Source organism: Chelonoidis abingdonii, chromosome 2, assembly GCF_003597395.2.
Source record: "Chelonoidis abingdonii isolate Lonesome George chromosome 2, CheloAbing_2.0, whole genome shotgun sequence".
Lineage (NCBI taxonomy): Eukaryota > Metazoa > Chordata > Testudines > Testudinidae > Chelonoidis > Chelonoidis abingdonii.
The window spans coordinates 261,491,310-261,505,936 of record NC_133770.1 but is presented as its reverse complement, the minus strand read 5'-3'; the positions used below and the strand labels follow the sequence as shown (position 1 = coordinate 261,505,936).

Below are 14,627 nucleotides of genomic sequence, written 5' to 3'. Positions count from 1 at the left end.
ACAAATGGATCACAAACAAATAAAAGCAAATCCTTTGGAATTTTAAAATTCTCAAATCACATTTTAAAACTTTCAATCAGATTGTTTAGGAATTCTTGCATCATTTTCATTGGTTTCATTTGTAGCAACAACATGCAATGTGGGAAAGTGCAACTTCTTTCCTGTTAAGTCTGTCTGAAAGATTTCAAGATTCCTCTGAAAGATGCACATTTTTTCAAACAGATACACAATGCGCCTTGGAGCTGCAAGTTGAGGGAATTCAAGTGATCAGTAATATCATGCAGAAAAGCTACCTGTGTCATGAGTGGGGGAGGAGTTGCAGGGTGATCTCCCACCTCTATGCGGCCGGTGGCCTGTGCTCCTCACTGCCATGCTGAAGCCTCCACATTTATTTGACAAATACAATTTGCAGAATTTTAAAATATTGTGTGCAATTTTTTTTGGCACTGAATTTTTTTTTTTTTGGTGCAGAATTCTCTCAGGAGTAAATATGAGTTTGTATAGGTATAGCAATGATTTTTGGATTTCCTTACTTTTTAAATGTGGAAATATTTAATGTGCCATGAATATATCCTAACTACTCAGGGAGCTGATTGAGGAGAAATCTGAGTGATTATCTTTGAAAAGTCATGGAAAACAGGAGCGATTCCAGAGGACTGGAAAAGGGCCCTATATTTGCCCCATTTATCAAAAGGGAGAGTACAGACCCACACTGGTGTAAATCAATGTAGCTCAGAAAGATAATGGAGCAGGTAATTAAGCATTCAATTTGCAAGCACCTGGAAAGTGATAAATCTATGTTTACTGTTACTTATCAAGAACAAATTGTGTCAAACCAACCTAATAGCTTTCTTTGACAAGGATTCACAAGGCTTGTTAAGGAGGGAAGCAGTATATGTGGTATCTTGATTTTAGTAAGGCTTTTGATACTGTCTCACATGACTGTTTCATAAAAAAACTAGAGAAATATAACCTAGATGGAGAAGCAGAAGGCTGGGGGGGGGGAGGGTTCAGGGTCAGGGCAGAGGACAGTAGGGGTGGTGAGGGGGTGTAGGGCAGAAGGCTGGGTGTGTGCGGGGTTCAAGGGTCAGGGCAGAGGGATGGCGGTGTGGGGGAGTTCAAGGGTCAGGGCAGAGGGCTGGGGTGCTTGGCTCACGGTGGTGCTCCCAGCTTCCTCCCCTGAGTGGTTCATGGCAGGGGGCTGGAAGGGATATGCCCTGCTCCACCCCCTTCCCAACACCCCATCCCTACCTCTTCTCTGTCTCCTCTATGGAGCAGCGAGCATGCTGCCACTTTTCCCCCTTGCAAGGGCCATCAGCTGATTGGCGCAGGGAAGGAGAGGAGGAGAGGCAGGAAAGCAGCACAGTGGGGGAAGAAGTGGGGAAGGGGGAAGCTTGGCTGCTGCAGGACTAAGCTTCTGCCTCCTGCCTCCACAGGGGAGAGCGGTAGGTGGGGGGGTTGAGTGGGGCTGGGGGCTGGGACCGCGGCAGGCAGCAGTGTGCCACTCAGTCGGCTTGCGTGCCATGTTTGGCACGTGTGCTGTAGGTTGCTGACCCCTGAACTAGAGTATTGTGTCCAGTTCTGGGTGCCACATTTGAGGAAAGATGTGAAGAAATTGGAGAAAGTCCAAAGAAGAGCAACAAAAAAGATTATAAGTCTGGAAAGCATGACCTATGAGGAAAGATTGAAATAAATGGGTTTGTTTAGTCTGGAGAAGAGAAGACTGAGCAGGGATATAACAGTTTTCCAGTATATAAAAGGTTGTTACAAGAAGATGGGAGAAAAATTGTTAACCTCTGAGGATAGGACAAAAAACAATGGGCTTAAATTTTGGCAAAGGGTGTTTAGGTTGGACATCAGGAAAAACTTCCTAGCTGTCAGAGTAGTTAAGCACTGGAATAAATTGCCTAAGGAGGTTACGGAATCTCTGTCATTGTAGGTTTTTAAGAGCAGGTTACCTGAGATAAAGAAGCTGTAAGAGGAGTTTGTTGATTACCATTTGATGCAGAAATCAGATATTCCTCAGTGTGTATGGGAGGAGGCAGCACTACAAACTGACACAGATAACAATACTGTGCAATACAAGATGGGCATTGTGGGTATATCTTAGCAGTGTCAAAAGCCTCAGGAGATCATCTAGTCTAACCCCCTGTTCAAAGCAGGACTAATCCCCAAATGGACCCCTCAAGGATTGAAATCACAACCCTGGGTTTAGTAGGCCAATGTTTAAACCACTGAACTATCCCTCCCCCTGAGGTTTGCCAAGTTTGGGTTACCAAGCGTATCTTAGTTTTACCCTCACTCAAATGCAGGAGAAGAGAGTGTTCAGTCTTAATTTTTTTTTAATAAGACACCATTCAGACCAAACTAGATGGGACACTGTCTCCTGTTTTTTCCCCAAGTGAAGCTGGCAAATCCTGAGCCATGTTTCAAGTTAGAGCCATCAAAAGAAATTATAAGAAAAGCAAAGGGGGCTGACGAATAAAATGTGAAACTAAATTAGATATTAAAGGAAATGTGGAATCTGAATTTTTTTAATGTATGGTTTATCTTCAAATTAATTCAGTTAAATAAATTACTTTACATTCATTGAATGTATTGTTTGTGTTTCAACTTAATTTATTTTGGAATCTGATTAATTTAGTTTGCTGTAATATGAGAAATAATATACAAAACAAATAATATTTGTACTACAGAGTGGAGTCCAGTGGCACCTTAAAGACTAACAGATTTATTTGGGCAAAGTCGGCTTTTACCCACAAAAGCTTATGCCCACATAAATCTGTTTAGTCTTTAAGGTGCCACCAGACTCCTAGTTGTTTTTGTGGATACAGACTAACACAGCTGCTGTTTTGATACTTTGTACTGTACAGTGTTTTTCAAATGGATGATCAATCACTATGACAAGGTGACATGCAAAATAAACATTGTCTTATTGTTAAGTTTTCTTTTTTCTTATGAACTGGACTCTCCTCTGGAATCTTCCTCAGGAATCTCCAACCATCCAGGTTCCAGCAAATAATTGTTTATATTAACATCCACTGGTTTGTATTGCCTATATAGAACACTCACGTGGACTAGACTTTAGTATGAATTAGTGCATGTGAAACGTTTAAATCTCCTATTAAACAGCGTACATTTTAAATCAAACTATTAGGTGTTGCGTGGATTAAAAATCTGGACTATTGTAGCCAAGGACCGAAGATGAGCGTCCCTGTTTTCGGCAATGACCTAACACACCACTTGGCACGTCTCACTCTTCAGCCTTGACTCTCCCTCGTTGGGGCTGTGAAGCCCGCTCTGAAGGACAGCGAGCCCGGGGCATCTCTCGGACAGCGCAGCTTTATCTCGATCTACCCAAATTAAGCTCTGCCAAGCCTCGCGCCAACAAAACCTGTACGTGTCCCGCAGTGTCACTTCTCCACCCATGGAAGTGAAAGGGGGTGACCGAGGGCCCCGACACAGGGATGTCCGTGTCCGCGGCAATCACGCGGGTGGAGCCCTCAGACCGCTGTTGCCGCTGGAGACTACATATCCCAGCACGCCCAGCTCGACAGCTGGGTAACCGGGAGGAGCGGTGCATGCTGGGAACGGACGATCCTACGCCCGCTGCGCCGCGCACTCTATTATTCCCCCGCCTCCTCCCTACGCAAGTCCGCGCGCTCTCCCCAGGACACCAGCAGCCCTCCCCAAGCCGCTTCAGTGCGCGCTGAGGGACTTTTTCTTCCGCTTTCTAAGTTGCTGAGTGACTTGATTAGCATCCAATCAGTGTTTGTCTTTGTACCGCCTGTAGCCAATGAAAGGGGCAGGTCTGGGCCAGCTAGCAGGGTAGGAGTTGGTGGCGTTTGTGTGAGAGTCCGGCATCCGACCCCAGTGGGGAGGGGGCGAATCGCATTTAAAGGGCCAGTCCCAGAGTTGCTGGAAAGTTGTGTGAAGTTGGGGGGGCCGGCAGAGTCCTGTCAGGCGACACTCGCGTCGCGGCTGACGGCTCAGCGCGCCGCCACCCAACAGCAGCAGCATGGAGCAGGCAGCACCGAGAAGGTACTGAGTCCTCTCCCTGCCTTGGCAATGGGATCAGGTGGCGGCGTGGTCTGGTGGATGGGGGCAGGAGCTGGGGCTAGGCCTCGCTAGGCACCACCGGGGCTACGGGTGGCCCCGCCCTCCCCCCGAGGTGCTGGTATCCCCCTTCTCTCCCACCTTAGGGCCACGGGAAGAGACATGGATCCCCTCCCCCCCCAGCCTTAGCACTAACCCCCCATGGGGGAGGGGAGAGACACTGATCCTCCCCCCCCCAAGCCTTGGCAGTAACCCCCCCCATGGGGGAGGGGAGAGACACTGATCCTCCTCCTGCCCACCCTTACCACTAATCCTCCTCTCCCCCCCCCCATGGGAGAGGGGAGAGACCCTGGTCCTTCCGTTCCCACAGCGTTGGCACTAACCCCTAACCATAGGGGGAGAGATTGTAACACACACATGAATCCTTTGACCCTTAACACTCACCCCATGTTAGTGTAGATATGAAGACTGACGTGCTTGCACAATTTAGCACTAATTCCATGGAGGTGGATGGGAATGCAGAACTGGTAAATCCCGCCCCCCCACCTTAAAATTATTCTTACCCCAGCTCAGGAATTAACCTTTGCTTCTTACAAACTTAGTTTATTCCATATGAGTGGAGGGGTGGGGGAGGAGAGCATAAAAACACCCAACATTAAAACTGATCCAGGAGGGAAATCATAACATCTCACTCTTCTGTCTCTAGAACTAGTTTTGGGGATGGTGAGGAGACTGTAACAAACCTTCTTTGAATGCAGTTCTAGTCTGAACCTGACTATAAATGACATTGGTGATTTTATGTTTTTATCTTGATTACTTCTGAATCAAATCTGCTCTTTTCTAAGTTTTGGCCTTGTATGTTTTAAATAATGGATTAAGTTAAATCAGAAAAGGCATATTATTCCAGAATAGCTAAATTTCCAAGTGTAGACAAACCCTTATTGGGCTCAACAGAGGGCTGACAGGATGAAACTAAATCTGAGATATAGGTGTTCAGACTACAGGGTCTAATGCAACCGTTCTCAAACTGCGGGTTAGGATTCCAAAGTGGGTAGCAACCCCATTTTAATGGGGTTGCCAGGGTTGGCGTTAGACTTGCTGGGGCTTTTGGCTGAAACCAAAGTCTGAGCCCCACCGCCCAGGGCTGAAGTCCTCAAGCTTTGGTGCTCCCCAGGGCAGTGGGGCCTGAGCTTTGATTTTTGGCCCCCTGCCTGGGGCAGTGGGACTTGGGCTTTGGTACCCCTTCCCGGGGTCATGTAGTAATTTTTCTTGTCAGAAGAGGGTTGTGTGCAATGAAATTTGAGAAACTCTGGTCAGTGGTTCCTTCTAGCCTTAAACTCTCTCTTTTTCAAACTAATTCTGAGGGAGAAATTGACATGTGCCCAGCCTTAAAATAACTTTAAGAAAGATCCCTTCTTCCCCCCCCCCCCGCCCCATGTGAGGAAATTAGGAAATGATATGTTTGAAGGTGAGGTTGCATAGCTGCATAAGAGACCCTCTATACCAGAGGTGGGCAAACTATGGCCCATGGGCCACATCCGGACCTTGAACTCTCAGCTGGGGAGGCTAGCCCCCAGCCACTCCCCTGCAGCCATGTTGCCGCAGCCATGTCGCCGCTCGGGCAGCACTTTGGGCGGTGGAGCTGCATGCTCCTGCTGAGTAGAGCAGCAGTGTGTTTAGCTCCCCTGGGAGCAGGGCTGCCAGACATGCTGCTCTGAGCAGCATGGTAAGGGGCTGGAGGGGGGGAGGGGTTAGATAAGGGGTGGCGGTCCCAGGGGGCCGTCAGTCAGGGTACAGGGGGCAGTTGGATGGGATGGAGATTCTGTGGTGGGGGATGGGGATGGGGAACAGGAGGGGTTGGATAGGTGTGGTGTCCTGGGGGGCAGGGGCATGGATAGGGGTCAGGGGATGGGAACAAGAGCGGTTGGATAGGCTTGGGGTCTTGGGGGGGCCTGTCAGGGCAGGTGTGTGGATAGGGGGTAGGGTCCTAGGAGGGAGAGGTTAGGCGACAAGGAGCAGGGCGGGTTGGATGGGTCTAAGGTTCTGAGGGGGGCAGTCATGGGGCAGGAAGTGGGAAGGAGCTGTTTGGGGAGGCACAGCCTTCCCTACCCGGCCCTCCATACAGTTTTGCAACCTCAGTGTGGCCCTCAGGCCAAAAAGTTTGCCCATCCCTGCCCTATACTCTTCCCCTTCTTAAATAGGTATGGCAGGGGCCTTGTTACTAACAGTAAAGTCTTCTAGTTGAACTTATCTTTCTGAGTTTAGCCATTGAATTTTTGCAGGTGAAAGGGAAGGAAAGTCTACCTGCTCTCCCCCTGCCCCCCCTTTCCAAAATATACCTAAAATGAAGGAAGGGGAAAGAGAAGGATATATAAACATCATTTCATAATACTACTACATATAGCATTTGTACCAGATTATTAGTGACCTGAAATATCAATTTTTTTGCTGTAATAACTTAAATCCATATGGCATCCAAGTTGTCCCGTACTCTGTCTGTGTCTTCAATCCTGCCATGTAATGTGATGTGTGGATCACCACTAACTTTAGTTGGGCTCTGGGCATGTATCACAGTGCAACATTTAAGGCAGTGGTTCTCAAACTTCTGTACTGGTGACCCCTTTCAAAGAGCAAGCCTCTGAGTGCAACCCCGCCCCCCCCTTATAAATTAAAAACCCTTTTTAATATATTTAACACCATCATAAATGCTGGATGCAAAGCGGGATTTGGAGTAGAGGCTGACAGTTTGCGACCTCCCGTGTAATAACCTTGTGACCCCCTGAGGGGTCTCATCCCCCAGTTTGAGAACCCCTGATTTAGGGACTATATTGGTAAAGTATGTTGCTCTTACATTTGAAAGATCCTGCTTTTTCAATGCTACCTTTAAAAATCTCATTTTAAAAAAAGTTGCCCAAATCTAAGACCCAGCAGAAGCCAGAAGAATATGTGAATGTTCTGTTGGCTACAAACAGCAGTCAATAATACTAAATAAAAGCTGCTGGCAGTGAAATATAGCTTTAGGGTACTTAATTGTTTTTGGAGTACAGGGAATTGATAAATCATGATTATATTATCACCACTCCATTTTAATTGTGGTTCTGGAGAAAAGCTTTTCATAAGCTATTTTTGTAAGCATCTGAAGCTAATTGCAGCTAATGTATTATCCAGAATTTTTATTAGACTGTAACAGTACAATAATGAAAGCTATGGACCTCATCCAAACTGTTTGGCTGGAGCTTTTATCTGAAAAGCACTGTTAAAATAGCCTCATCTCATAATTAGAGAGACTTATTCAAATAAATCAGGAACATCCAAAATTAGAAACTTAAAACAAAAAACCCTTACTGTTGCAGTACTGACAACCCCAATGCTCAAAAATCATGTTAGGTCCCCCCCATATCCTGATGATTAAATATATTTTGGATTTTGAACCTTTAGGATTCATGTCTTTAGGCTTTTCTCCACAACCTCGAAGACTAGAAACTTGATTCCAGGAGTTGTTGCTTTACGTAAAACACCAAGGCCCTATCTAATCACAAAAGTTGTTATACTGCCTTACCTGTGTTGGTATAGTTAATACAGTACAGCCCCACCTTAGTGTAGATACAGTGATAGTGGTATAAAGTGCTTATACCACTATAGCCTATTGATGAGTGGAGGAAGGGGAATAATATTATACAAGTATACCTATTTAAGTTAGAGGTGGTTGTATTTTCTTTTAACAGCTATAGCTATAGGGGGACGGATAGCTCAGTAATTTGAGCATTGGCCTGCTAAACCCAAGGTTGTGAGTTCAATCCTTGAGGGGGCTACTTGGGATCTGGGGCAAAATTAGTGCTTGGCCCTGCTAGTGAAGGGAGCTGGACTTGATCTTTCAGGGTCCCCTCCAGTTCTGTGGGATAGGTATATCTCCATATATTGTAACTGTACAAAATCTGTCTGTTGATCAGGCCTAAATATCACAAGGATAGCAATACAGTTTTGAGAGTTATCAACACTGCATATATTAACTTACATGAACCATTATGCTTTAGGGCAAACACCCAGCCAAACTGATTGGGTGGGGGATTAGAAAGAAACTTTCTTTGGGAGCAGGTTATCCTATGATTGCTGATTGCTAGCTTTCTTGTATCTTTCCTCTGAAGCATCTGTTACCAGGTTACTGTTAGAGAGAGGGTTACAGAACTTTTCTTTCTTCTGTAAAATCATAAATATTTTAAAAGAAAAGATGTATATATTAATGACAGCTTGATGGGTTTTTTTTTTATTTTTTGGGAGGTGCATGTGCTTTTTGTTTTATCTGGCGTATATTAAATCTAATACCAAATTCTTTAAGCCTTTTGGTTTGGGATTTTGCTCACTATTTACTCATTGTTTGGAACCTATTGTTACGTCATTGACAATCTATTGCCTATACTAGAAATACAGCTACATTGGTCCATCAAGTCTGTCAAATACTGATACAATTGCACAATCTAAAATTAATCCATTGAGAATTTATATTCTGTTTTTTCCCAGATGAAATGAATAGTATCTATTTAAAAAAAAAAAATAAAACCTTGTATTTCTATAGCCCTTCCAGAACCTGATAGCATTTTACAAGTACTAACAAACTAAAGACCAAAATTTGCAGTCTTAGACTGTACTTCCACTGACTTCAGTGGGAATTTTGTTGACTCAGATTGCAGGCTCAGACCCTAAATCTCATAGTTCACACTTCTGTGCAGTAGGTGTCTGTCCCTGACTTATAAATGGATAAACAAGCATAGTGACTAAGACCAAAACTTTCACTAACTATGCCTCAATCATTGGTCCTCAGTTTGAGATACCTAAGGCCTAATTTCAGTGGGTGTCATAGGATGCTCAGCATCTGTGAAAATCAAGCTTTAGTTGTCTCAAGTTTGGCACCTAAACAGAGGCACCCAAAATTAGTGTACACTTCTGAAAGCTTTAGTGCAAGTGACTTTTCCAGTGTTACGAGGGCAGGAGGAAGTGGTACTATCATCCCCAAGCCTTCAAAATTCTTAAAATTGGCTGAATTATAAGACTTTTAAAATAGGCTTGTTACGTTTTTTAAAAATCTTCTGGTTTCTGAACCTTTGGGATACACTTGTGCCACATTTTTGAGGTTCTTTGTCTGCTACCAAGAGAGCAAGACACTTTATTTGCTCTCACATGAGGGCTGAGGTTCTCCCGTATTTACATAACTTAAGGAGGTGGGATTATACAAAAGATACCATATATTTCAAGACTTGTGACTTAAAATTGTGAGAATTGATGAAACTTGGCGAGGAACAAGAGGTCTGACCTATTTGCTTGCTGTAGACATGAAACCACTTTTGTGGATGAAATTAGCATTCCCAGCTTTCTGATCTGCAAAGACAATACTGTTTGGCATCCAACTGATCCTCTGTCCAAACAAAACCACTCTTCTGAAATTTTCCTGTCCGCATCATCATAAAATACTGCTTATGTAGCACTTCTAATCCATAGGTAGTGAAGCACCTTACATTTAAGATTGTAGACCAAGCCATTTTGGAGATTTAGGCCCTGAGCCAGCACGGTACTTGAGCATGTACTTAACTTTAAGCATATGAGTAACATCATTGACTTTAGGAGGACTTCTTATGTGCTTCAGTACCTTACTGATTCAGAGGCATGATGAGTCAAAACATCAGTAGCAAAACTTGTAGGGAGTTCTGACATTCCTACTCCCCTCCCCCCCTTAAATTTCCCAGAGAGAAAAAAATTCACCTTTTTGGCTGAGAATGTGGTCTAAATTAGGGGTGCATAGGTTTGTTTCTTTAGTGGGAGAAGAGGTCTGAAAATTCAGGATTTTAATGGGAAATGAGTTTCAGCTTTAAATAGTCCAAGTCACTGTCTGCTGCCATGGTCTCACTACTAGCTTTAGTGTGCTAGCGTGTGTCTGTCTATCCATGCTGGGAAACAATCTCTTAGCTGCTATATAGAGAGACCCTAAAAAATGTAATCTGAAGTGTCAGACTCTTCTTGCTGTCATCCTCCAGTCTAATCAGCCAATAGGAGAAATAGGTTGGGAAGAACCAGAATGACTATTTTTGCTTTTGTAATACTTTCAGAGATTCTTCGATGCCATGTGATTTGCGAGGATGGTGGCATATGTCTAATAACATAAATAGATTCTAATCACTACACTTGTTTGGGGACAGGGGTGTGTGTGAGCGCATGCATGTATGGTTGCCTGTAGGAGCAGCTGCTGAGAGGGACGTATTGCCAAGGGGATGTGTGGAAGACTTGGAATTAGTTCAAAGGTAGCAGGGTCTTTGAGTTAATGTTCTGGAACTCCATGGATGTCTAAGATGTTTGGAGGGTCCATCCCCTCTCCTCCCTTTGCTTTGTGGAGAAACAAACCATGGTCCTCGAGGATCTGAAAGAATCCAAGGAAACTTTACACTAAAACTGACTTGTAATACTTTTATTTCTCAAACCTGAGTCCTTCAGAGAGCAGCATATGACACAGTCCAATAGACATACTAGACCACTATAGCTTTTTTTTTTGGGAACTTGGGGCAGGGTGTGATGGGTAAGAACTTAAAAAAGAAAAGAAGTGGTCTTAAGAGCAGGAAACTGAACATTCATAACGAAAAAGCAGGTATTAAGGAGTCCAAGAATATTTCTTTTAATTTTTTTGGTATATCTACTTTAATTTTTTTCAGTGAACTATTTTTATAATAGTTGTAAGTTGCATTTTTCTATCTGCACTTTCAACAATGTTTCCTACATCTTCCTGTGAAGCTTAACTTGATACTTTCCTCCCTCTTTACTTAAAAGGACACTATCACATTTGAAATCAAGTAATTTTATTTTAAAAAGTGACTGGAAATAGTCCCAGCCACTATATTTGCCTCTGAAACTTCCTGAGAATCTTTGTTTAGTGGTTCTACAGTAAGTGGGTTTTTTATTTTTATTTTTATTTTTTTTTTTACACTCTTTAATCTTTCAATTATGTTAATTTTAACAGTAATAGAAGAAAAAAGTGCCCTGACATCCACTTTAAAGTATTCTTCCCCATTTCAAATGAATGCTATCAGCAGCCATAAAATTCTGACTCAGCTTTTTTTTTTTTAAACTGAGATGACTTAAACTTGTCTATAAATCAACTTAAGTTTAAAAAACACAATAATCCAGGAATGATTCTTTCCCAACATGTGAACTATGTGTAATTCCCATACATACACCTGTCTTTCCTCTTACATTTTTAAAATAAGCAGTTTTTATGGGTCTATGAACATTCAGAATCCATAACTATTCTGCGAGAGGACAAGTTGCTTTTCTTAACTTTTTTTTGAGAGTCACTTGTCATTTATTAAAATGAACTTAGCCCAACAACTCTGCTACAAATCATTGTAACATAGGAAGACACATATAGAGCAACAGAATTTGTGGGCTTTGCTGTTATTGTGCTCAAAGTCATATTTGGTAGTGGGATATCCGTTTATGCAAATATAAAGGGACTAATTCTGTTCTCACATTCCGTACAACCCCACTGACTTCACTGGGATTGCACAGTGTACAAATGAGGGCGGAATTCTACTCAAAACTTTTACTGTTAACATGTATGGGCATATAAGTGATCAGATAGATAATAGCCAACTTCTTTCTGAAAACTTTCTTTGGGTAATTCTGTGTGAAATACAAAGTTCTTTTGTAGTTCACATGGCTTAAACACTCCACGCACTGTTTGCCCACGTCTAGTAAATTAGACCAGTCAATTTATCTTATATTTTAATATTACAGTATAAATGGGTCTCACTCATTGTTTTTAGATGTTTCATCTGTCTTCTGGTTCTGCTACAAAGCAAAGTGTCTCTAGCAGTAGTTCTCATCATGTTGTGTGTGTTGCGGGCCACATCCAATACTACCTGCATGGCCCTGAGGATGTACATGGGCTGCAAGTGTGTGCTGACTGGGTCGCAAGTGGCCCACGGGCCACAGGTTGAGAACCACTGGTCTATAGGTATGTTCATGTCTCATACAGTCACTTTTCCATAATTCATAAAAAGATAAGTTAATGGAATTCTGGTATAGCTGCCTTTTTGATTTATTCTTCTCCGCTATTTTTTCTCTACAGTAGCAGATATCTGCTATTAATTTTGTAAAATCTCTTTACCTCATGATCACTGAGTGACAATAAGGTGATGTTTCTTTAATCAATCTAGCCTTTTCTGGCCATTAACTACCTTGTCAAACTGTGTGTGTGTACACGTGTACACACACACACACATACACACACACACACACACACACAGTTTGAGATACATATATATGTTGTTTAACTGTGGTAAATCTTCTAGATAACTGTACTAACATATTCAATGCTGCAGTGATGTTTGGCTAGTACTAAATGTGGATGTTCTTCCATTGGCTCTGTTAAAAACAGATTTGTCAGTATATGAACTCACTCCCATGTTTGATGTGAGGTATCTAGGGTATCTTTTGCTGAAATTTATACCCAGGTGGGGACTGAGGAGGCTGATCCTATGGCGGGAATGTCTGCGTGTATTTATTTTAACTGGCTTGTTATACTATACTGCCATACTAACTTCTGTTCTGAGCAAACTTTCTGAGCCTCCCTTTCTATTCCATGCTGTCCGTTTATGCCTCCCTCCACCCCAACACATTGCAAACCCATCTATCTACGTTTCTAATGATTGAATCACCCATTACTAATATCAGTCTTCCTAATAACTGGAGTTCCCTTCCCCCAGAGAGGTATCCTCAGTGCGAAGGAGGTTTCCCAACTATGGGATCATTTCCCTCTGCTCCAGTTGGATGTTCTCCTGCCAAAAAAGAATTCGAAGAGCAACTAGGAAAAGACCCGCAAACTAACAGCAATTTTTTTTAAAGTACATCAGAAGTAGGAAGCCTCCCAAACAATCTCTGGACCGTAGTGCTAAAGGACCACTCAAAGAAGACAAAGCTTTTGTGGAGGAACTCAGGGCATGTCTTCACCAGCAACGTTAAAGCAATGCTGCGGCATCGCTTTAATGTGGCTTGTGTAGTCATGGCATAGTGCTGGGAATAGCTTCCAGTGCTCGGGGGTGTGTGTGTGTTTTTTCACATCCATGAGAGAGAAAGTTGCAGCGCTGTAAAGTGCCAGCATAGACAAGCCCTAAATGTGTTCATTGTATCTGTCTTGATTGCAGGTCACGTGAGGGAGATTTCCAAACCTGAACCATATATATAATATATATATATATTTTTTTAGGTGACAAATCTGAGGAACTCTCTCAGATTGAGGTGCCAATAGAGGTTTTTGGAACAAATTGATAAATTAAACAGTATTAAGTCCCCAGGACCAGATGGGATTCACCCAAGAGTTCTGAAGGAACTCTGATACAAAACTTCATATTTAACAGCTGGGGTATGTAACCTATCATTCAGATCAGCCTCTAAACCAGGTGACTGACAAGAAGCTATTGTAACACATTATTTTAAAGCTCTAGAGGCAATCCTGGCTATTACAGGCCAGTAAGCCGAACTTCAGTAATAGTTGGTTGAAACTATAGTAAAGAACAGAGTTATCAAACATATAGGTGAATGTGAGTTGTTAGGATAGAGTCAACATGGCTTTTCTAAAAGGAAATCATACCTATTATGATATACCCATATACTATTAGAATTCTTTGGGAGTGGTGCAGTCAATAAATGTGTGGACAAGGGAGATTCAGTCGACACAGTATACTTGGACTTTCAGAAAGTCTTTGAGGGACCTTGTCAAAGGCTATTAACCAAATTAAACAGTTATGGGATAAGAGGGAATGTTCAGTCATGGATCAGTAGCTGTTTTAAAAAAACAGGAAATTAAGAATAGGAATAAATGGTCAGTTGTCACAGTGGAGAGAAGTAAATAGGTGGGGCTCTGTACTGGGACCATTGCTGTTCAACGTACACCTCTACCTCGATACAACGCTGTCCTTGGGAGCCAAAAATCTTACCACGTTATAGGTGAAACCGTGTTATATCGAACTTGCTTTGATCCACTGGAGTGCGCAACCCCCCTCCCCCCCAAGCACTGCTTTACCGCGTTATATCCAAATTCATGTTATATCGGGTTGCACTATATCGCGGTGGAGGTTTATTCATAAATTATCTGAAAAAAGGGGTAAACAGTGAGGTGGCAAAGTTTGTAGATGATACAAAATTGATTAAGATGGTGAAGTCCAAAGCAGACTGCAGAGAATTACAGAAGGATGTCACAAAACTGAGTGACTGGGCAACAAAATGGCAGATGCGGCAAAGAGTTCTGTGACACCTTATAGACTAACAAACGTATTGGAGCATGAGCTTTCGTGGGTGATACCCACTTTGTACCCATGAAAGCTCTTGCTCCAATACGTTTGTTAGTCTGTAAGGTGCCACAGAACTTAGTCTGGATCTGTAAAAGCGGCAATCACGGCTACTACCCCTTTGACAAAATGGCAGATGAAATTCAGTGTTAATAAGTGCAAAGTAATGCACATTTGGGAAAAAGTAATCCTAACTATAGATACAAAATGATAGGGTCTAAATTAGCTGTTACTGCTCTGAGA

At 42.8% G+C, this 14,627-nt stretch overlaps 1 protein-coding gene across 1 annotated transcript in view; it reads left to right on the top strand.

Moving 5' to 3' along the window:
• The first annotated feature begins 3,780 nt into the window (after positions 1 to 3,780).
• STK3 (serine/threonine kinase 3) overlaps positions 3,781 to 14,627 on the top strand; it is a 284,230-nt gene continuing 273,383 nt past the window's right edge. The window contains exon 1 of the mRNA XM_075063134.1: positions 3,781 to 4,041. Coding sequence (XP_074919235.1) covers positions 4,019 to 4,041 — 23 coding nt within the window. The 5' untranslated portion in view covers positions 3,781 to 4,018. The remainder of the gene's footprint in view (positions 4,042 to 14,627) is intronic.